The sequence below is a fragment of the Fundulus heteroclitus genome, chromosome 17, assembly GCF_011125445.2.
Source record: "Fundulus heteroclitus isolate FHET01 chromosome 17, MU-UCD_Fhet_4.1, whole genome shotgun sequence".
NCBI classification, from domain to species: Eukaryota; Metazoa; Chordata; class Actinopteri; order Cyprinodontiformes; family Fundulidae; genus Fundulus; species Fundulus heteroclitus.
This window is the reverse complement of record NC_046377.1, coordinates 7,623,751-7,645,865: the sequence shown is the minus strand read 5'-3', so window position 1 is coordinate 7,645,865 and position 22,115 is coordinate 7,623,751. Positions and strand designations below refer to the sequence as shown.

General features: G+C 39.1%; 1 protein-coding gene across 5 annotated transcripts in view; it reads left to right on the top strand.

Annotated features, from left to right (window-relative positions):
• The window catches only part of cald1a (caldesmon 1a), a 79,507-nt gene extending 59,392 nt beyond the window's left edge, over window positions 1-20,115 (top strand). For 4 of the 5 annotated variants that reach the window (XM_036148810.1, XM_036148809.1, XM_036148806.1 and 1 more), the window contains 8 exons: window positions 1,745-1,882; window positions 7,489-7,532; window positions 8,645-8,720; window positions 9,070-9,207; window positions 10,614-10,709; window positions 12,898-12,966; window positions 15,089-15,125; window positions 17,153-20,115. In XM_036148810.1, coding sequence (XP_036004703.1) covers window positions 1,745-1,882; window positions 7,489-7,532; window positions 8,645-8,720; window positions 9,070-9,207; window positions 10,614-10,709; window positions 12,898-12,966; window positions 15,089-15,125; window positions 17,153-17,166 — 612 coding nt within the window. In that variant the 3' untranslated portion in view covers window positions 17,167-20,115. Of the gene's footprint in view, window positions 1-1,744; window positions 1,883-7,488; window positions 7,533-8,644; window positions 8,721-9,069; window positions 9,208-10,613; window positions 10,710-12,897; window positions 12,967-13,271; window positions 13,324-15,088; window positions 15,126-17,152 lie in introns of all 5 variants that reach the window. The other variant, XR_004933094.1, reaches the window with a different exon arrangement.
• Window positions 20,116-22,115: the final 2,000 nt, after the last annotated feature.

Below are 22,115 nucleotides of genomic sequence, written 5' to 3'. Positions count from 1 at the left end.
TTCAGGCATTTATAGTAACTGCCATTGAGTCTTTTATATCACCATGGAGACATTTTGGCCAACTTTAATTTGCAGAATTGTTTTAATTCAGCCACATCACAGGGTTTTCTAGCATGTTCAAGGAATCAAAACCAGACTTTGACTAGACCGTTCCAAAATCTCATTTATTTTTCTTTTCTGAGCCATTCAGAGCTGGACGTTCCCATTCAGGATTTTATGCTTTAGAGCAGAATTCAATTAAGTCAATTAAGTCAGGACATCCCGATCCTAAAAAAGCAGAGGACCATAGTGCTGTGCAGAATAAATTAGGAAAGAAAAGTCGCATAAAACAATTATAAACAAATTAATAGGAACTAAAAACAGCCATCTATTAATATAATAAAACATACAATCAATCTGAATAAAGTAAAATGAAAATGGATTAAAAAAAAACAAATAATAAAAAAATAACCACCATTTTTGGCTGTCAGTATGACGTTCTTTTTTTTTTCTGAATTCATGTCATACACTAGATCATTTGTTCTCACCTGTTTTCTATTCTGCCCCCGTTTGAAGAATGAAAACATTTTAGGGCCCCCCATCCCGACAAAAGGGGTCAAAATGTAACTTTTATTGTTTTCTCTCCTTATGTATTGAAGCCGTTGCTCTGAAGACTACCCAGAATCCCTTTTACATCTTATAAATAGTTAAATACATTGTACAATAACGGGTTCTACAACTAAAAATGTTCAAGATTGCCACATTTTATTAACTATATAACATTACAAACAGTATTGAGGGTTTTTAGCCAGAAACATCCCAGGTGAAACTAAACACAGGACATTCTCTCTCTGGAAAGACGCCACAGGTTATTGTTAGTGAGCCATAAACCTCGTTGTCAATAAAATACAGAGGCCTGAATTAGATGGGCTGAAAATATGGCTAAAATAATATCAAGTCATTAATATTAAAAACAAACTACAGTTACATTAAGCTTTATTCTCAGCAATTAATATTATCCGTCCAGAGACATTCATTCATAGATGCATTTACCTTAATGCAGTAAAGCCGTTGCTCCGAGGATTAATCAGAATCCTACTGGTACAGACCAAAAAGCCAGATGGTCCTGTTGTCCCATTTAGCAGGATTTATCTATAATGTCACCACAAGGACCCTTTTAACTTGAACACCTGAGCTGCATTTTCTGTCCAAAAAAATAAAAGCATGGCTGTCCTTGTGCTTAGGTCTTGGAACTCTCCCAAGGATGTCATTTTTCCCAAGTCTCTTATTGTTGCACACTGACCTTAATGGAGGGAGGCTATTCTGCGGCACTTTAGTCGTCCTGGGTTCTGTTGTGACCCCCTGGGCGGTTATTTGAATGAGCCGTAGAGATCCTCTGGTAGGAAGACGTCTCGTGGGACGATTCAACACCGCTCCATGTTTCCTTCATTTGTGGATAATGACTCGCTGCGGTTCTCTGCTGTCCCAAAGCCTTAGTAATCATTTGTACTTATTGAGGCTTCTTTCTCTTTATAAATAAAATTATCCCTTGAGAGCCACTTATCAGGTATTACTTTGCTTATTCCTTTTCATGGCACTGTATATATATATATATATATATATATATATATATATATAGCCAGCATAACTGGCAAACTATAGGTTGAGCAGTGTCCAGCGACACCTGCATGAACAAAATGAATCATCAAAGATTTGTAAAACTCGAGCCCTGATCAACCCTGCCTTGTGTGTCTGTCTTCCTCAGGAGGAGAAGAGGAAGATGAAAGAGGAGATTGAAAGGAGACGGGCCGAGGCTGCCGAGAAGAGACAGAAAGGGGACGACACCATGGATGGGGAGGGGAAACCATTCAAGTGTGTCAGTCCTCGTGGCTCTTCTCTGAAGGTAAGCTCGCGTTCTCGAGCTGTCACGTCGAGCTCACATTAAGCATTCTTCTTTAGATCTTTTCGTTCCCTCCAAGCCTCCCAATCCTTGATGGTACATGCAGAAGGAGGGGAGGGGGGACAAAAACAAACTCCTTAACTCTCTGCCTTGCAACTACCAAAAAGTATGTTCTGCAACCGATTTGGTTAAGGTAAAGATGTATTTAAACAAAAAAACATTTTAAACATTGAAACGCATGTAAAGGTGAAGTATAGATTCAGTAATGAGATTTAAAAAAAAAATAGCTATTTATCCTTAAACCTAAAACTTTGTTGTTGTTGTTTTTTTGGCTTCTATACCTATCTCTGTTAGGGGTGGACCGGTACAAGATTCTCACGGTATGTTGTTAACCCAGAGTAAAAATACCACGGTGTTAGAGTTAAACCGAGTGTGGGCATGGTCTGATCACCCTGCATTTAGACGAGCGGCTCCTTTTTTTTTTTTTCTTCGCGAATAATGATGACACCTGTTACGATGGAGCCAAGCGAGGCTAAAACATGAAGCGGGTGGAAACTAAATATCGACTGGAATGAGATTCTAACAGCATGATAACCCGGAGTAAAAATGGCACAGCATTGGACTAAAGTTTTAAACAAAAATGCATAACAAACACACTTTTTTTCCAGCGCAGCTGAAATAATCAAGCATATTGATTCAGAATTATACTATAAAACATTTACTATGATTTTTCAAAAATAGGGCTGAGCCAATCGTAGAATAAACATTTGCTAAATTAAATTGTGGTTTTGAGATTTTTGTCCTGCATAATTTACTTTTATACTTGATTGAAAAAGACAAGCAAAACGTGTCTATGGTAGCCGGATTATTCAGGCTATCTCCTCATGTAGCTAGCCTCCAGCTGAGTCTGCTCTGTCTTGTAAGTGGGATAATAATATAGCAGCCTCTATCAGCCAGCTGAACGGTAGTCCGGTTTTCTAGTTCTGCCACCTGGAGAACACAAAGTTCTTGGTTCTTGTCGAGTATGTAACCGGCTTTACGTAGCTCAGTATAAACTTTGTAATATTGTCCACAAATCACTACTTTAAAAAACAGTTTTCTAATCCTATGCCCGTTCGTAGGATCAGCATAGAATAGAAATACCTTTGCCTCACAGTGGGAAAATTTGGATTAATAAAGTAATGTTCTCATCAGTCTACAATAAAGTGTTAAACTATGTTGTAAAAATCTACACTTCTCTAACTCTGATTAGTGGTTGTTTTGTAATTTTTTTTTTGTGTTTGTTTGTTTTGTTGTACTTGAGCATAATCTGAGCATACTTTGTTGAAACAGTGTCAATGCCAACAGTGCCAATAATGGCCAAAAGTCAGAATTGTGTCTTTTACTCACTGGGACACTAGCTTGACTTGTTTTAGACAGACTGGGGGGGAAAAAGCTAAACATTTAGGTCTCTGATACAGAGATACAGCTTTAGAATGAATGAATTAATTTATTTCAGACAGATAATTCCACCAACTAAGAAAAAAAAGAATTATTACAAGAAAATCCCAATCAACACATGCATATTCATCGGTATGAGGACAAACGCCACCTTACACATCCGTATTTGAATTTGAACAGAAATAGAAACTACTAATAAAAAAGAAAAAACAAAAAAAACATCCCATTGTATAAAACTGCAAGTCAAACTTATTTATTCATACCCCTTCTCCCTCTTGTCACCTAAAACATAATGGGTGAACTGCTTATTTCCCCTGTTTATAAAGCCTTTTCTGTGACAACCACTGCTCTGGAGCGATGTGGTAAAAAGAAACATGATCAACCAGTTTTTCTTTAACAGGTAAATTAGCATTGACTGAGTCGTCCTCCCGATTTCATCTTTTTCCTGTACACCTAATGTCGGATTCATCTGTCGGCACAGCAAAGCTTTCAATCAACACCCAAAATATTCAAAGAGATTAAGATTTGATTGGCCGACATCAGCACCTGTAGCTCTCTTCTTTTTTTTTTTTATGAAGTTATCTCCCTGAGATTGTGCGTGGTTCACAAGTGGGTAGCGGTTCAGTGACTCTTTAAAATTCTGCAGAGACCTTATCCTGTTTATCAGAAATAAACTCGCATAAAAAAAGGTCACCGTTCTGTTGCCCCCTCTCCTCTGCTTTTTCGTAAAGCTGTCACAGCTAAGGAAGATATAATTAACTTAAATGTGAATAAATGTCTCCAGTGTTGCCAAAAGTCAACTCCCACATGCTGAAAACCAGAGGGGGGATTTTCAGCCAGTGGAGAAAATCTAATTAGGGGATATTTAGCTGTAATATGGTGCTGGCCCAGAGAGACCCTGGCTCTGATGGGGAGCTCTGATCACACCAGAGTCCTGAACTTTGCTGATTTGTAGAAAGGGGGTCGTAAATAAATTTCAATTCTCCGCTTTACAGACACAGCTTTACTTTGTCATCATGTTCACTGTAGGTAATGTCGTGCACGTGTGTTGCTTTTTTTTTTTTGTCATGCATGTGTGTCTGCATGTCATGCAATAGAAATGTTGCCAGTGAAGGACTTTGAAGTTGTGTGATTTTTGTTGAATTGCATGCTATGAGGCCTTTTTTTTTAATTGTATCTAATGTTAGTATTTAGGATCACACAAAACTCAATAGTGATAGCATATTATCCTTAGCATAGTGTCACGCACGGCAATAACATTACAATTTTTGATGACTTCAGCTGCAATAAAAACACATTTTCTTCACATCTGTCTTTCTCATTCCTTATAACAATGGTTCACATGGTTGACATTAAGTATGTTTGGCTCCATCTTTTATGTCAGCTGTGGGTAACTGTTGCGGTGAGCATTCGTCTAACAGGCTGAATATCTTATTGCCATGCAAAATCCAGGGAAGCAGCTACAAAGGTATTGCTTTTCAGTTTACTATTAGTATTATTATGAATTCTTATAAATATTAATATCTCAGTAGAACCCTGGACAGAAAACAGAATTGTGCTGCATTACTTCTCGATCATTCAAAGGCATTTGAGTCTTAACAAGCTCTAGCATTCATTTAAAACCTCTTAAATGGTTTGAAAGCTAATTAAAAGGTAGGACTCGGTGTGTCCAGGCACATAGCCATAAATCAGACTTCTCTGAGATAACTAGAGGTGTTCCCCAAGGTTCCATTTGTGTCTCCCCTCCTTTTTACTGTTTTTATAAATAATTAACTGCATGTCTATGCTGACGACACGATCATTTATGTATCTCCTCACTTTGCAGGACAGGCAATGAAAGAACCTCATACAGTATTTTGGGTTTTACGAGAGACTTTTGCAGAGTCTAAAACTTGTTTTAATTGCACAGAAAACAATGTATGATTTGCTCACGTTGTAGGTGGTATGGTGTCATCACATTTGGCGTATGGATTGATGCAAAGCTCACATTTAATATACATATCACTAATTTATTCAAGAAATTTAAAACCGGCAGTTTTTACTTTTAGAAATAAATCATGTTTCATATTTTCTGCAAAGAAAGGGCTTGTGGAAGCCACCTTCCTATGTGTTATAGATTATGGGGATATACTGTGCAGCCTTGCAGCATCTTCAACTTCGGTGCGGTCTATTATCCTTCTCTACAGTTAATTTAAAATGCTTGCGTTCCTCACAGTAGCTGCTTTTAAATGTCACCCAGGTTTTAAAAGTTTGGTAAAACAGCATTCTTGGTCCTCGAATACTCTTTTAAAAGTCTCTTTTAAGTTACAAAAATGCACTTCAATGGCAGATTTTATAAATATCATAAAGGACGCCGTGAAGGAGGAATGTAACTGTTTTTGTTGAGAGTTTAATCCATTTTGATTTTAATTCTAAAGTTTTGGTCCATTTTTATTGTCTGTGTTGTTTACATTTCTATCTATTTTACGTTGTTGCTTTTATGACTGAAAGTAAATGCATGAAAATATCACAGATTGTTATTATCTATAACAGCGCAACTATCACTGGAAGAAATTTCGGGGTACACTTTAGACCACAAATCAGTGTTTTCAAGAGGCAGTGTTACTCATCTTTTGGGCAAATATTACATTTAAATGTTCTTTTTTTTTTTTGTCATCAGAAAATGCATTCACATTTTACCACAAATGTTCATTTTGTCTTTTTGAGTCACCATTATAGCAGGCGCTTGCATTGAGGCGTTTCAGACAAATCAGATAACGTAGTGTGATATTTGCATATCCAGTAAGCAAAAAAAGTTCACAGTTGCTGGTCAATAGATTTGGTTTATTTTTAAAAGGCACAACTACAATTATGACGCCACTGAAACTGGCTTTAAAAAAAGGTTTGAGCAAAGCCAAGAAGCGATTGGAGCGTTAACATGTAAATTAGCTGACAAGAGCCACATTGTCAGATGTTTGGTACGATGTTATTTACAACGGTAATGTGCCAAGATTGACTAAAGCAGCTTCAGACGTTTTTATGGCCTTTGTGACGTCTGTGAGTGTTCCAGGATATGCATTAGAAAGAGCTGAATCAATTTCATCTTGCTGCTGTGGTACCATGTAAAATTGCACAAGCTAAGATAGATCAGCTTTTCTTTTTTTGTTTTGTATTCCATCCAGAAATTGAGCAATTTCCTACTCAATTTATGTGCTGAGTGAATTTCATGCCTCAGTGAGACCTGTCAAAAGCCCATTTCAGATTTCAAAAAGTACACGCATGCAATCGAGAAAATATTTTCCCTCCCCATGTTTCTTTTACCGGTACACGTTTTTCAGTCTACAGCAGCAATTTTTATATATCCCATTACATTAAAAGCATAGATAATTATGCCCTGCTACTTGGAAAAGGCTCATAGTGCGATCCCCAACTCCAAGAGCTCGCCTCCACGTTATCGGCCGTCGACCAGCATAACCCTGGTTTTGCCGCAGATAAAGCGGAGCGTTCTCTGGCAGGAACGGACAGCAGGCCAAATGAAGGACCGGCTGCAGGGATGTGCAGGAAAGAGATTAGGGTTAACAGGATTACTGTAACAGCGTTCGGATGGATGGAGCTCTTTAAAAAACGCGTCTGAGAATGGGGAATTTCCTGTCCGGGGAACTATTTTTGGAACTTCTACACTCGGTAGCGGCCGAGCTAAAGGTCTATTTTCACAGAGAGAGAGAAAAAAAAAAAAGGGGGAGTGGGCTTTTTCTTAGCTTTTGTCTTTTGTCCTAAAGAACGTTGACTGAGGAATGCTGTCCCCTTTTTTAAAGTCCTCATGTCGTGTATTTCACAAACAATCCTCTGAGATTCCCACAATCTTATGCGGGGAAAAGGAAAGGGTTTTCTCTGTTTGTCTTGTGTTTATTGCATGCGTTTGCTTGTTTAGATAGCAGCTTTTGCACACAGAGGGAACACTGAGGGGAGGTTTTTCTATGAGCAAAATCTAACCTATTGAGGAAATCGAGAAAATGAATTAGATATCGGCTGTTTTATAAATGACCAAGAAGGTTTAAAGTTGGATATCATCAAAAGCCCAGTACGTATTTTAAATGACTGTAAACTTTAAATGAGGAAAAAGTAAGGAATGGATGCCCAAAGTTAATATGAAGACAACATATCTAACTCGTTTCAATCTTACTTTCCAGATTGAAGAAAGAGCAGAATTCCTGAACAAGTCGGCACAGAAAAGGTATAAATCTTACTGGTCTTATCAACGAAGCTTGTGTCATTCATGTTATTTTTATAGGAAAAGTGGTCTGTAAACTTTGAGAAAATATAGATTTCTTATCTTTTTGCTGTTCTGTCATATAAATATTTCTGAACATCAAACAAAACAGCCTGAGTATGTGTGTATATATATATATATATATATATATATATATATATATATATATATATATATATATATATATATATATATATATATATATATATATATATATATATATATATAAAAAAGTTTCAAAGGATGATTTCATTTATTAAGGAGGAAAAGGCTGCTCTGACCAACCTGGCCCTGTGCTGGAAGGTTTTCAGTGTATGTGTCATGCTTGAAGACGGTCCAAAACACGTTTTTAGTTCAGAGGTTGGGCTTCCTGGTTGGCTTTGGATTAGTTTCCTGCTGCTTAACCCCAGTGCACTTCAGCATAGGGTCAAAAACCGATGACCAGACTTCCTTCTTCAGGATTTTCTGCTAATCAGCAGTATTAAAGGCTACATTAACTATGACAAGATGCCTAGGTCCCGCAGCAGCAGAGCAGCCCCGTACATCAGGAAGTTTGATGTTCCTTTTCTGAGATGAAGTTTTTAATCAAATGTTTTTGGCAAATGCAAAATGAATGCTTGTGTTCCTTTTTAGTCAGCAGCGGTTTGGGCCTGAAACTCTCCCATAAATGCCTTTTTTTTTTTTTTTTTTTTTTGCACAATTTGTTATTCTTGAACCATGCACTCTGGCTGCAACTGAGGCAAGTTAGGCCTGCAGTGCTTGGAATGTTGTTATTTTCTGATTTTTACTGGTCTGGTAGTAATCAGGCCTGATTGAGGCTAGTAAAGCTGGGCACAGCTTTCAAGAAATGTGGTTAATCAAAGTTAATTCATGATTTAATAGAGGGAGGGGGGGCTTTTTTTCACACATGGCTGGTTTGGGTGGATAGCTTTTTTTTTCCCCCTGTAATAAATAGTTATTTTTAGAAAATGTTTGACTTCACAGAGATTGTCTTTGTATGATCTTAATGTCGGCTTGATCCAAAAGGCATATAAACGTATAAATGTGAAAGTAGTTACCTGTGCTTGTGTCTGTAGCTCTGTGAAGGCGTCTCATTCTCCTGTGGTGTCCAAGATAGACAACAGGCTGGAGCAGTACACCTCCGCTGCTCAGGTCAGTTCTTATTAGCTCATTTTAAACAACCTTGTGTTGGAGATTCTTTTATTTATTTTACAAAATCGAAAATTCTTGAAACGATAACTACAGAATGACATGACTTTCCTGAAAAGAAATGTTATGTCAGACATTAAAATTAAACTCTTTTTATCTTTATGTAATGAAAAGTACCAAAAGTAATAAACTACTATGCAATAATTTAAGTACATGGGTATGAAAAAGGTTTATTTACTCGGACAAAATGTCACCGCATTGGTACGAAATCTTTTCCTTTTAATAAAACATGGCTGATAAAAAAATTACTGCTGCCATCCCCGTTTGACCCGGCAACCATTTGTCCTCGCAGCGAGAGATCAAGGAATCCAGATCCCCTCGCTCCACCGTGTTGGATCTTCCCATGGTCACCGACGTACGAAACATTAAGAGCATGTGGGAGAAAGGCAATGTGTTCAGCTCGCCCGGAGGCGGTGGAAGCACCTTTAAGGTAAAAAAAATGTATATAAAAATTGCAAATGTATGTAGGTAAGCTAAAGCTGGCCACACTGGGATACATGTACATTCATTACCCATGAACCTCTTGACATTTTGTCACCTCACCACCTCAACGTATGCTGTTAAGAATTTATGACCAAGACCAACACAAAGTAGTCCAAAATTGTGAAGTGGAAGGAAACCGGCACAAATTATTTATGCCATTTGTATTCAGTCCCACTGATTCAGCACTTTGTTGAACCACCTTTTGCTGCACTTACAGCCATAGGTCCTATGGGTTATGTCTATCAGCTAACTACATCTGAGGCCCATTTCCACTACGGGAAACGTTTCTATTATCGTTAACTTTAAGACACAAGATGGCGATGCTCTGTGTGGCTAAACTCCTTTGGGACTATCAGGCTTTATTTATTATTTATTAATTTTGGTGAATGTTTAAGGCTTCCGCTGTATTTCAAGTGAGTGTAATTCAATTTTACAGTGAAAATCCCTTTAAAAATCTACCACAGCTACACTTTTTCTGTTAACTTCATAGTGACTCTTAAAAAACAATGAAAGTGTAGTTGCTGTGACAGAGTCATCGGTTATAGTTTTTTTTTTTGCTAAAAATCACAGATCTTATTTTTATGACAGGAGTCTTTCTCCCTCACCCAGTGGCTGAGTGAGACCTTGATCAACACTGCTCTAATGGGAGGAGTCGGCTCCCCCGGTTTAGCCCCCTTACGAAAAAACAGCCAGGGTTGATGAAAGTTCATGGAAAATACCATGAAAAACGTTTCAGTTTTCCGAGTGGAAGCCCGCATCTAGAGGGCTGCCGTAAATTTTTATCCCGTTTTCTTTGCATAATGCATCAATCTCAGTCAGATTGAAGGAATTTGCATCAGCGAACATACATTTTACTATCACACTGTAGTTTAGACTCACCGGGTTTCTGGAAAGTAAACCTCCACTAAAATCTTAAGTCTTTTGCATCCGAGGTATCCCTGGGTTTAGCTCCATCCATCTTCCCATCAACTCTGACCAGCCCCGCTGTTCTTAAAGTGATACTACCACTTCTGTCTTTCAGTACAGTGATGGTGTGATTGCGGTGTTGTGCAGTCTTTTTTTTTTTTTTCTACCAGGCGTCACATTCTGCATGTTGACAGAAAAGTTTTAATAGACATTTCACTTATAAGGTGACTTTAAAAGGCAGTTTTTTTTTTAGGTATTGTATTTCACACAATTTTTATTTATAACACGTTTTGAAACCTTTCACTTCCCATCAAATGTTACTTTGTGTTACTTGATGAACCTTGTGGTTTTAACGTGACAAAATGTGAAAAGTTAGAGGAGTGTGAACACCGTTGAATGACTAATGATTCCTGCAAGCTTGGCTGACTTTTGACCTTGTCCAAACAGGAAGCAGCTGTGATAAAGACGGGCGTGGCAGGCCGCATCAACGACTGGCTGAATAAAACCCCAGAGAGCGGCAAGACGTCAGGAGGAAGGCCAACGGTAGGTCTCTGCCAGGAAATGGTCGATATTTTCAGCACAGCTCAGAGTGTTCAGGTGGTTCTTCTACCAGAATGTGCATACAAGCAGAAATGCCCCAAGACTACCTGCAGTAAAAAAAAAAAAAGAGAAGCATATCCTAATCATACCAGATGTGGATTAAAATAACCCAGATAAACACTCATCTGTTCATGACAGATTATGTAGTTTCTGGGCTTCAGTTGTGGGGGTAAAGTTTAGAAACAAGGTTGAAATTACTTACATCTTTAGCTACAATGTATAATAAAAGCTTCAAATCCCAATAACTATTTATTGACCTCCTTTTTATTTTTTCCAAGAGGGTTTTCACATCTCAGAAATTATCAATTTAAATAAAAAAGTAAAGCTGACCCTGTTCTCAGCCTTGCTTTGTTACTGTGGGATAGGTTGTATTTCCACTTAAAAAAAGCTTCAGGGAGCTGGGTCAGGTTGGCTTGTCATCTATTTGGCACCACCTGGTGGCCCAGGTATAGTTATGCTTTCAACATCCACATACAGATGGAAACTGTTTACATTACTTTCATGACATCACTGTGTCATGCAGGCATTGTATTTAAAGCTTATTACGGTTTGATGGAGAACAAGCTTTTTTTTTCCACTATATGGTTTTATGCAGATGATAGTTTGCTGTCAAACACATACAGTGCTGGGGGGAAAAATATTTGACCCCTTACAGATTTCTCCTATTTTTGTTTTTTGGTCATACTTAAATGTTACAGATGATAAAATATCAGACAAAGATAATCTGATTAAATACAAAATGTAGTTTGTTTTTTAATGATTAATTCCTTTATTGAGGGGCTTGACAGGTATCCAAATCAACCTGGTCTTATGTGATAGAGTTTTTTAATTGCTGAGTTCTCTCGCACTCAGGGGTGACAAATGCCAGACTTGGACAATCAAAGTACTTAAGTTGGATCTGTCTAGCAACATGAAGTAGACTAAGTGTTAAAAAGGGGCATCCAAATTATTTTGGATGCCCCTTTTTTACATTAGTAATGGATGAGAAGTCACTATCAGGTCCACTTTTGAGTTGCTCAATGGAAGCCAATCAAGGATTTTGGCGTGGCCTGGTCAAATTCTGGTCTTAAACCTAATTCAGATGCAGTTGCAAACCTTTCTGGGAGATGTGTGCCCCCATTACTTCCAGTTCAAAACACATCTACAAGCATGGTGGCAGTACTCCGATGTTGTGGGGCTGTTTTGCTTCTTCGGGACCTGGGTGACTTGCCATAATTGTTTAAATGATCTGAAGCACACCTGTAAGGCAAGGCAAATTTATTTGTATAGCACATTTCAGTACAAAGACAATGCAAAATGCTTTACATGATTAAAACATAGGAAAACAAAACAGAATAAAAGCAAGTTGGAATAAAATGTAGAAACAAAATAAAACATGGGAAAATGGAAACTAAAAGCAAATATTAAAAACAGTTGGACTACAAAGTTGACTAATGATGTTTCAGTCATGTCATGCTTTTAGGCCCATACTTTTCATCATTAAATCAAACTTTCCACCCTGGGGAAAATTTGCCTTTGACCCAATATATGGACTTCTCTGCTTCCAGACCCTCTTTGCTTTTTTTTTTTGGTTGTATTCAAATTACTTGTTGAATTGGTTGTAGCCACCCAATACAACCAATTCAAAGTCCAGACCTAAGTCAGAGTTGATGTGGCGTGGTTTTAACAAGCCACTAATTTTATAAAACCATCCAATATGGCTGAATCAAAAAAGTTCTGCAAAGAAAACTCCCCCAAAATTCATAAACGGTAACAAAAAGACTGATTGGCTGGCAAATACCTTGGTTTGATGTTAGAAATTATCTAAAAATGTAAGGTTCCTGAAAAAGAAGAACTCTGTAAGGGGGGTCAAGAAGAGAAGGACATTCTGGTGACTTTGTGTACAAATGATTGTATAACCCAGAACTTAGTTAAAAGCAGATTAAAGTAAACTGTGTTAAGGGCAGAAATGAGGGTGCTGGTTTTCACTTCCTCTGGACAAACACACACTCACTCAGCTTCCCCTTCCTCCTCACTCTCCCACCTATCTGCTCCCCGTTGCCTCAGTCTAAATCAAACAGATCTACAGTTGCCGAGCACCGCAGATAAATTGCTCTGTCCCTGCCTTTTCTTCTCTGATTCACTCTGACAGGACCTGAAACCCGTTGACGTGACCAACAAGAGGAGTCTATGGGAAAACAAAGGCGCCACTCCGACAAAGGTATCTCTGCCCATTCTGTGTCTACTTCTAACATGGGCGGGGTGATTAGAGTACAAGATCGGAGAACGGGGGGGAAAAAAAGGCTTGGTTGTGCATTACAACATCCAGATGAAGTTTGAACTATGCCATGAAGTGGTTTGTGGTCTTGGAAAGCTTTCCATGCTTCTCTTTGGCATCAAGTTGTTGCCACTCAAGATAATCTTTTGCAAAAGAGGAGGAGAAGTGCCAGAATCTCAGGTTATTTTCACCCTGCTGTGTTGGTAATGGAGGTAACAATCACTGGTGTTTGTTTTTTTGTTTTAAAGAACTCTCACAGCTAGTTGACCTCGGCAGTCAATCTGGAATAATCCTGGAGAGGTAAAAGGAGTAATTCATCTGTGTTTCCTCAACGCGCTTGTCCCAGAATGACCGCACGCTCTGCTGTCACGCTGCTCTCTGTCACGGGCACAGCTGCATTCTGTTCTGCTTTGTTTGGACACCACTGCTTATTATACACGTAATAACAATAGGCGCCCGTGAGGGTCAGTGCCGGATTAGAGGTTTACGTTTCTGTGCGGCTGAGGGCTCGGGTTGTAATTTTGACCATTAAACAAGAGTTACTGTCTCAGAGAGTTAAACTCATTGAAGAAGACAAACATATGAATCAAGCCCGAGTCCAGTCGTCTCAACGCCTGTAACGAAGTAGATTTATCCATGTCCGGATTGCAGCTTTAAAAGACTTAAAGGATTTAACAGGGTGCCTGGTGTCCAAATGCAGGGTGTTCACACTTTCCAAGGGGGGCTTCGTCACATCGTTGCCCCGGCTTCTGATGGCCACAGCTCTCCGCTCAGCTTCACTCAATGTTTTGTCGCTAAAGTTGGTGAAACCTTTCAATGCTTTTTTGTCGTCATTGTTGTTGCATTCATGAAAAGCTCCATACACAGTTAAACTTCATTATCTATACATACAGTTAAAAAGTATTTGCACACTCGGAGTCATCTCCGGTTTTAGCTCGTCTTTCACGTTTAAATGTTTCAAATAAATAAATTTGACGGAAATGTCTTAACCAATCTGGTTGCTCACATTTTAAAATCATAAATTAACTGAGAGAAATAACCAATTAGATTTAGTCTGATAGCCTGTCAGATCTGCAGAATCAAGAAATCACTTAATCCGAACCTCTTTGACTACATGAAGTAGGCTAAAAGATAGCTATCAGTCTGGAAATTGTAATAAATCAAATCCTAGGAGTTTGGGACTTCAGTGAACCACAGTGAGAGTCACAATGAGAAAGACACAAAAAACTTTATAGTTCGCTGATCCAGACTGATAACAAACCTATGACTTCTGCTGCCCTGCAGAAAGTCCTTAAAGGGAATTACGTCAGTTTTTGAACTTAAGCCCGGGTGCACTTGGTAAATGCAGCAGGGCATTGATCCGGAGCACACAAAAAAGTCCACCTTTTGAATGGCTAAAAAATAAAAAGATTTTGGAGTGGCCTAGTTAAGATCTAGGCACAAATCCAATTGAAACGTGTGGGTTGGAGATTTCCACAGGTTGTTCTTGCTAGAAAACCATTTGATTTGACTGATTGAAAATAATTTTGGAAAGAAGAGTGAGTTGATACATTTAGGGAGCAGTTGCTTTTCACAATGCTTAGATAGCTTTTTCCCCTGAATAAATTCTTCCCTTGAAACAGCCTTTTGTAATTCCTCTGGTTCTCTTCGTATGATAGGTGAAATTTCCATGCTAATCTGAAACATTAAAAAGTCATAAATGTAGAAGAGGAGTTCTGTGAGGCTGCCTATACATTCTAGAAAACTCTTTATTGCAGACAAAAAAAAAGTGTGTCACAAGGATTTTCTATAAACTGTCCTTTTTTCATACCCGGGGAATGGCAGAACCATCCGCAGTAATGGATTCTGTGGTCTGTGGGTCCGCGACTGTGGTCTGGGCTATGGGGAACGGCAGGTAGTGGTTAGTGAACTCATCACTAGCTTACAGTGTAATGTGTGTGTGTGGTGGTGGGGGAGGGATTAGCAGGAGAGGTGGATGTATCTTTGTTCAAGTAGTAATGGGTATGTTTTATTAAAATTCCATGTCTCTGCCGCTTTATAAACATAATTTTATGTCTTTTTCCAGATGGTAGGCAGAGGAGAGACCAAATCAGTCGCTAACGGTGAGTCTTAGGTAGACGGCATAAGTGTTAGCTTGTGTTAGCTTGTGCAAGCCTATTTGATTTGTTGAACCAAAAAATTGGCCAGTCCCTTACTCTAGGATTCACTTTATTTTTAAAAAGAGCTATCAGCCACAACGTGGATGGGTTTTGTACTGCTGTTAAAGTACAAGCTAGCATTAGCATTACAGCACAGCTAGCTGCTGCAAGAACTTAAAAAAATAGTAGTTTACATTAATGTGAGTTTGAAATAGTCTATGAATGCTCTGTGCTTGTCAACATAAGTATTATAAACATTTTGAATAAGAAAAATAAAATAAATCTAATGCATTTGCCCAAAAAACAAATGTGTCTAAATATGTGTGTTCAAGTTGCCTTCATGCACTGCAAAAAGGGAACTAAAAGTGAGTAAAATTTTCTAGAAATGTGTCTATTTTTCATTGATTTGAGCAGGTAAATTAGACTATTTGCCAGTGGGATTAGTAGTTCTACCCCTAAAATAGGATATTTAGATATTCTGCACTTAGAAAATGATGATGGAGATGTATTGTTCCTACTTTAAGTGCAAAAATCTCATTCCATTGGCAAATAATCTTATTTACCTGCTCAAATCAAGAAAAAAATGCACTAATTTCAAGAAAATTTTACTTAATTTTAGTTCCCTTTTTGCAGTGTGTGTGCCTGTTCCAACATTCACTTATTAACCTTAAATTTCTCCTGTTAAATTTAGACTGCAGACAGTTCGGACCATTTCGCCCCATGACCTATATTTTTGTAACGCACAAAAGAATACCAGTATGTAGTAAAAAACAACCAAAGTCTTTTAAATCTTGCTCAAATGTCAGAACACGCCAGTGTTCTAAAGGACAGCCATAGAATGGGTCTATTAATTAACTAAGTTGTCACTTAAGCTTCTCTAACAAAAGGGGTTGCAGTCAGCACTGGTGATTTAACAAAACACTACCTTTTCCATTTTTTTTTTATTTTTTTTTGGCGATAAGAGCAGTGACCTTTTTGCTACATGTGTTAAGTTGTCACCAGGGCTTTGATTTACACGGCACCGTGTCCTTAAACTGAAAACTGGCCACACCGGAGCCCTCCCTGCCATCTTTTCTAGCGTGCCATTTGGCCTTTTGTTTGACTCAACAGCCTTTTAGGATGCCACCTAAACATTGCTTGCTATTTTGAAATCAGATCGGAGCGCAGCCCCCCTCCCGCCCCCCACCTTCACTCCACCGCCACTTCCCCCCCCCTCCGGGAGGCAGGCAAACGAGAACTTTGGCCTTGATGGATTCTGTACATGTCGATGTAATGTGCCGCTTGTTCAGTGAACGGGGATAACACACATGCATGCGCCTACCACCTTCTCCCACCCCCCCGCTGCTTCTATAAACACACTCAGCAGCCATTGTGACGCCACTCAGACCTTTTAGCTTTTTCACTCATGCACGGCCCCACTTTTGCTGCTCTAGACCCGATGAGTGTCAGAAGCGGAGCTCCTGCCAGGCCGGTTTTGTCACATTAATGGCTGGTATGTTGCAGATTAGTGCACCATTTCAGGCTGACTTAGAGGATGACAGAGGATTTGTACAGATTTCGGATTTCTCACCCAGAGCCGACTGCAGGACCGTACGGATGTTTGACACTGCGCAGCACCCGAGTTGGCAGCATACGTGGAAACAAGCTTTAGACAAGATGGTTTCGCTTTGAAAGCATCGCAAGCACATAAATGCTCCCATTGTATATCTTATATAATATTATCATAATACCCTTTTAACATTTTCACATTTCCTCATGTTACAACCACAAACTTCACTGTATATCGTTGAGCCTTTCTATTCCCAGTTATACTTATGTCACCCTCTGAGCGGAAATGTTGACTGCATGCAACTACGTGACTTGAGCACTTCCCTGTGCTCTTTGTTGCTTATTTTTGACCCCGACCGTCAGAAGATCAGAGCCATTAACCCACACCTGTCTGCAGACCCTAACCACAGCCGCTGATAGACTTGTGTCATGTCTTTCTCTAGGTATGGGACACTAATGTCTGAAAGGAGCCACTAAAGCTGGGGACCACGACAATCCAAGATTCTGCCTTTTGAACATTTTTTTTTTTTCTAAGAACCAAAAAAAAAAAACGGCCAGCTCCCTATGAGGAATGACCCAGAGACCACAAAGACGCTGTCCTCGCACTGTACTGAAACATCACCTGCATTTCTGCCAAGTTTAGTACTTTTGCACAATGGGTTAAGCTTTGATAATAACACGCGCAAAAAAATAAACTGTGCTGTGAAATTTGGACATTTTAGACCCTAACAATTCCCAGTCAGGACAACTAATTTAGATTTTTTATTTTATTTTATTTACTTCAGTGGACCACGTTTTAAGTTCCCACATTCCAAAGAGACGAGTGAAACGGGCTCTCTCCCTCTTACGGATGACATTCCATCTCCCTTCTTTATTTTTTTTTATTTATATTTAAAGAGACAGCTTCACACATCGCTATTTTATACTCAGCAGCCACCTGTTCAGGATAGAAATGTAAGCACTTCTAGATTTTAGCTGATTTCACTTGTATTATGTCTTAACAATAGCAGAGCAAAGGTCTGAGTAATATAAGTTAGCACATGTGACATTTTGAGTATCATCGTATCATGTATAACATCTCTATGCTCATAGGTTATTTTTTGCTCCTTTTTTTTTTATTTAGTATCAAACTCTTCACCAACAGATGGTTAATTTTGAAGGTGAAAGGAATGCTGACTATTCAGAAGGCCATATGACTTTTTATTATTATTATTATCCTTTTATGTCATTTTTATTTAAATTTCAGTGTGGTTTATCTTATCTAGCTGGGTTTTTTTTAGGCTTTTGTTGATCACTTTATACAGTTCTGGGTAAAAGTGTTTTCCTCCTTACAAATTTGTTCTGTTTTTGTACTGTTGTCGCACTTAAATGTTTCAGATGAAACTTTAATATCAAACACAACCTAAGTAAACGTGTTAGTTCCATAATCAACTGTGTGAAATCATAAAATCACCTAAAAAGAACCTGTCTGACCACCTGAAGTAGGCTGAAAGATCAAAATCTTAAACAAAACAAAAACTGATCAAAGGAAATTCAAGAACGGATTAGTAACCAACCCTGAACGACTCAAAGAAAACAAGATGGAGAATTTTAGGATGAACGTCGGGACCTCTTTGACCTCAAATCGGAGATACTCAACATGTTGAATTGTCTTGCCGCGATATCCTAGCGTGTGTGGTGTCCCCCGAGGACAAGCGAGCAGGGAGCCTGTTGAATGTGACGTGTAGCCAATCAGAAAGCGAGGTGAGGGAAACCCGGAGGGGAAAAAACACCCAGCTCACCTCCATATCGTAGTGCAGCAAGCGTAGAGCCCCCCGTTCGCCCTGTCTCCACTTCTTTAACCAGCGCCTTTTGAAAAATAAAAATTATCCGTTAAAATCATTCCACAAACTATCAGTGTTGTTTTTCTTTGTCGTCCATATTTGTTTACTCTGAACTCTCATTTGATCTTGAGAGGTTTTGTGAGATTTCTCGTCTGAAATCTGAACGATTCCGAGTGAAATCTGTTGGTGTGTATTAACCTGATATACCAACGATTTTTTTATCGTTAACCAGGGATGTCTCTTGGGCTTCGAAAATCAGCCAACTATTTTAAAATCCTACCTTGTGAACCAGCCTTTAAACTGTGATTTTATTTTTTGTTTTTAGGGAGGAAAAACTATTCGAACCAAACTAACCAGCTAAACGCTTGTTTGTGGATGAATTTTGCTGTTTTGTTGAACATTGCACACCAGCAAGTCCACATCTGATTGGCTCAAATACATAAAATGGAGGTTTTGGAGTGGGTTAGTTAATGTGAGTTGCTGTGACATGACTTTAAACTGGTCGTTCATGCTTGAAAACCTTCCAGGGTAGGTGTATTAAACCAATTCTGCAAAGAAGAGTGGGCCAAAACTCCCTTCACTGTGATGTTACTGGTTATAGCAAATAGGCTTAGGGGATAGTTAGTTTTTCCACTCAGGACTACGTATGTTTGTTAAAAACAATGTTTTAAAAACATTTTTGCTTGGGTTTATCTTTTGATATTAGAATTAGTTGCATTTAAAACATTAAAGTGTGACAGAATAAATCTTTATGGGGGCAAATGCTTTATCACAGCACTGTTAAAAAAAAATATCTTCCTACATTCCTCTTTGAATGCTCGTGGTGCCTTCGCTGCTTGAAGCTGTGCTATGTACGGAAAATGTGCAAAAATAGACCTTTTTTTTAATATTCTGCCTTTTACAGTAATCTATTTAATGCCTCTTATGCTCAAGCATTTCAAGTTTGGGGCATGCAATGTAAAGGTCCGGCTGCCCACGCATGTAACGAGTTAGCAGTTTAAGGATATTTACCACTATGTAAAACCTCTCGCCTTACGATTGCAATGAGAAAGATTCCAACAAGCTGAGAGACAGGAGACGAAACGATTCCAACAAAGATTCTGTGATCCTTTATTTTTCTCTGACATGTTTTGAAGTTGCTCATATCGTTGGCGCAGCGCAAGCTTTGATTAGTACATGAACGGTTTGTCAGGGCATTAAATTGGTTAATGTTACTGCTCAACAGTCTGACAATCACATTCCTTTGGCTCCTGAAAAGAGCGGGGGAGCGCGACCAAATTGTTTTTTAAAGAGTGAATTAATGTGACATTTATGTTTTTTTTTTTTTTTTTAATATACAGTGGTTTTATTGTGCTGTATTTTTTTTTTTTTTTTTTACAACCTTGTGTCCATTTTTGATGTTTTTTATGCTTTTCTTTTTCAATTTTTAACCAGGCACTTGTTTGTGTAGCGCCAAGCCTATGCAACACACACACATCTGTACTTGTATCCTACTCTGTATCTCAATGTCATAAACATGGATGTATGTTTGTAGCATTGTACCATGAACTCAACTGCAACAATAAAGACATTGAGGTATTTCAGTTCAAGTCTCTTTTTCCTATCCCAAGGTCTCTTATGTGTTTGTATTCCACATTGAGTCCTCTCTACATTTGTGTTCAGGCTTCCCTAAACTTGTTGAAAGTTATGTTAATGTTTTTCCACCCTTTGAATTACTTGTACCGTTTTTAAACACATAATATGCCAGGGAGCAAATGGACCCTAAACCCAGGGTTTCTTACACAGTCTGGGAAAGTCTGAGAGTTTCTTTTAGTATTCTCTAGGTATCCATCCATCTTCTTCTGCTTTTCTTGGGTCAGGTTGTGGGGATAGCAGCCTTAGTAGGGAGGCCCAGACTTTCCTCTCACTTGGGCCAGCTCCTCCTGGGGAACCCCAAGGCGTTCCCAGGCCAGCCATAGTCCCTCCAGCGTGTCCTGGGTCTTTCGGGTGGGACGTGCCTGGAACATCTCACCAAGGAGGCGTCCAGGAGGCATCCTAACCAGATGCCCAAGCCACCTCAACTGGCTCCTCTCGACATGAAGAAGTAGCGGCTCTACTCTGAGTTCTCTCCGGATGACCGAGCTTCTCACCCTATCTCCAAGGGAGAGCCCAGACACACTAGGGAGGAAGCTCATTTTGTCCGCTTGTATCCAGGATCTCACTCAACCCAAATCTCATGACCATAGATGAGGGCTACGACGTAGACTGACAGGTATTTTCCATGTAGCTAAGGTGAAAAGAAAATACTATGCAGAAATTTTGCATTTCAACACTTGATGCTCATTCCCACTCTTAAATTTGTTCCCTTCTTCCATGCATGCACCCTCCCTTGAGTCCTAAATTCCTTACTTGTTATCTACAGACATTATTTCCTTGAGTCTGTCCTCTCATTTTGTTCTTTCCTAGGCTCCATCCCAAAAGCTTGTTACATACTCCATGAGAACAAATAGATTTTTTCTCGTACTGGACACATACACACACACACACACACACACACACACACACACACACACACACACACACACACACACACACACACACACACACACACACACACACACACACGAGGCTTGTTTTGGCTCTGTCTATACATACTGCAGGAGATGATCAGCTGCAGAAGTGGACCACAGGTCACTAAAGATGGATCGGCTGGGCGGGTAGGGCCCACTGATCTCCATTTACTCACTGGACTGCTGATTGGCCGCTGGCAGTACACGTCGCTGTGAAGCCACCAGCCGCCATATTGGTACTCCCTATTTTCCTCCAGTAACTAGGGAATACGTGCGCTACAGCATCGAACAACGATGATTTTCTCTTGTTCAGGGGGGCTTAAGACTTTTAAAATGTCAAATGCCATATACTTTTATGCTGTGTCTGCATTAGCCTTTAAATCTGACATAGATTTACAATTTTAAGCACTCCACAGAGCTTCACTTTGTACACTAGAAAAATCACATAAATCTGCAAAATACACACGTGTAGCTATACATTACATACAGTGCGTACATATTCTACATATTTCTGTATAATATTGAAAGTAACCGTAAACAAATGACCAAAAATATCTTAAATGATGTAATGATATACAAGCATTGTGGTTCTAGTTGAGAATTTGCATATACTATGCATACAATGTATGCACATACTTGCACCCATTGTTTTATCCGTGCAGCATCAGTGTGGAAATCTGCAATCAACCAAATCAATATACATGTGTATAATAATTCAGCACATGACTTTCTCAGTACTTGATACTGTTAGTATATCCACTGACTGTAAAATTAACTGTGAAACGTCTTCCCAAAGCCAGAAAACTGCTTGTTGTTGCAAAAGAAAATGCTGTTTTTTGAGGTTTTGTGAGAGTAGGGAGTAGCAAGATGGCGGCAAGTGACTTCAGTTTTTGGGGCCAATCAGCAATCCAGTGAATAAATAGAGATCAGTGGGAGAGCTGAAAATTGAGGAGGAGACGGTGTGTTCTGGTGTTATATGGAAAGACTGCGAATACCAAGGATGTGCGGCACTACGGGGGCGGGACTGCCCCGAT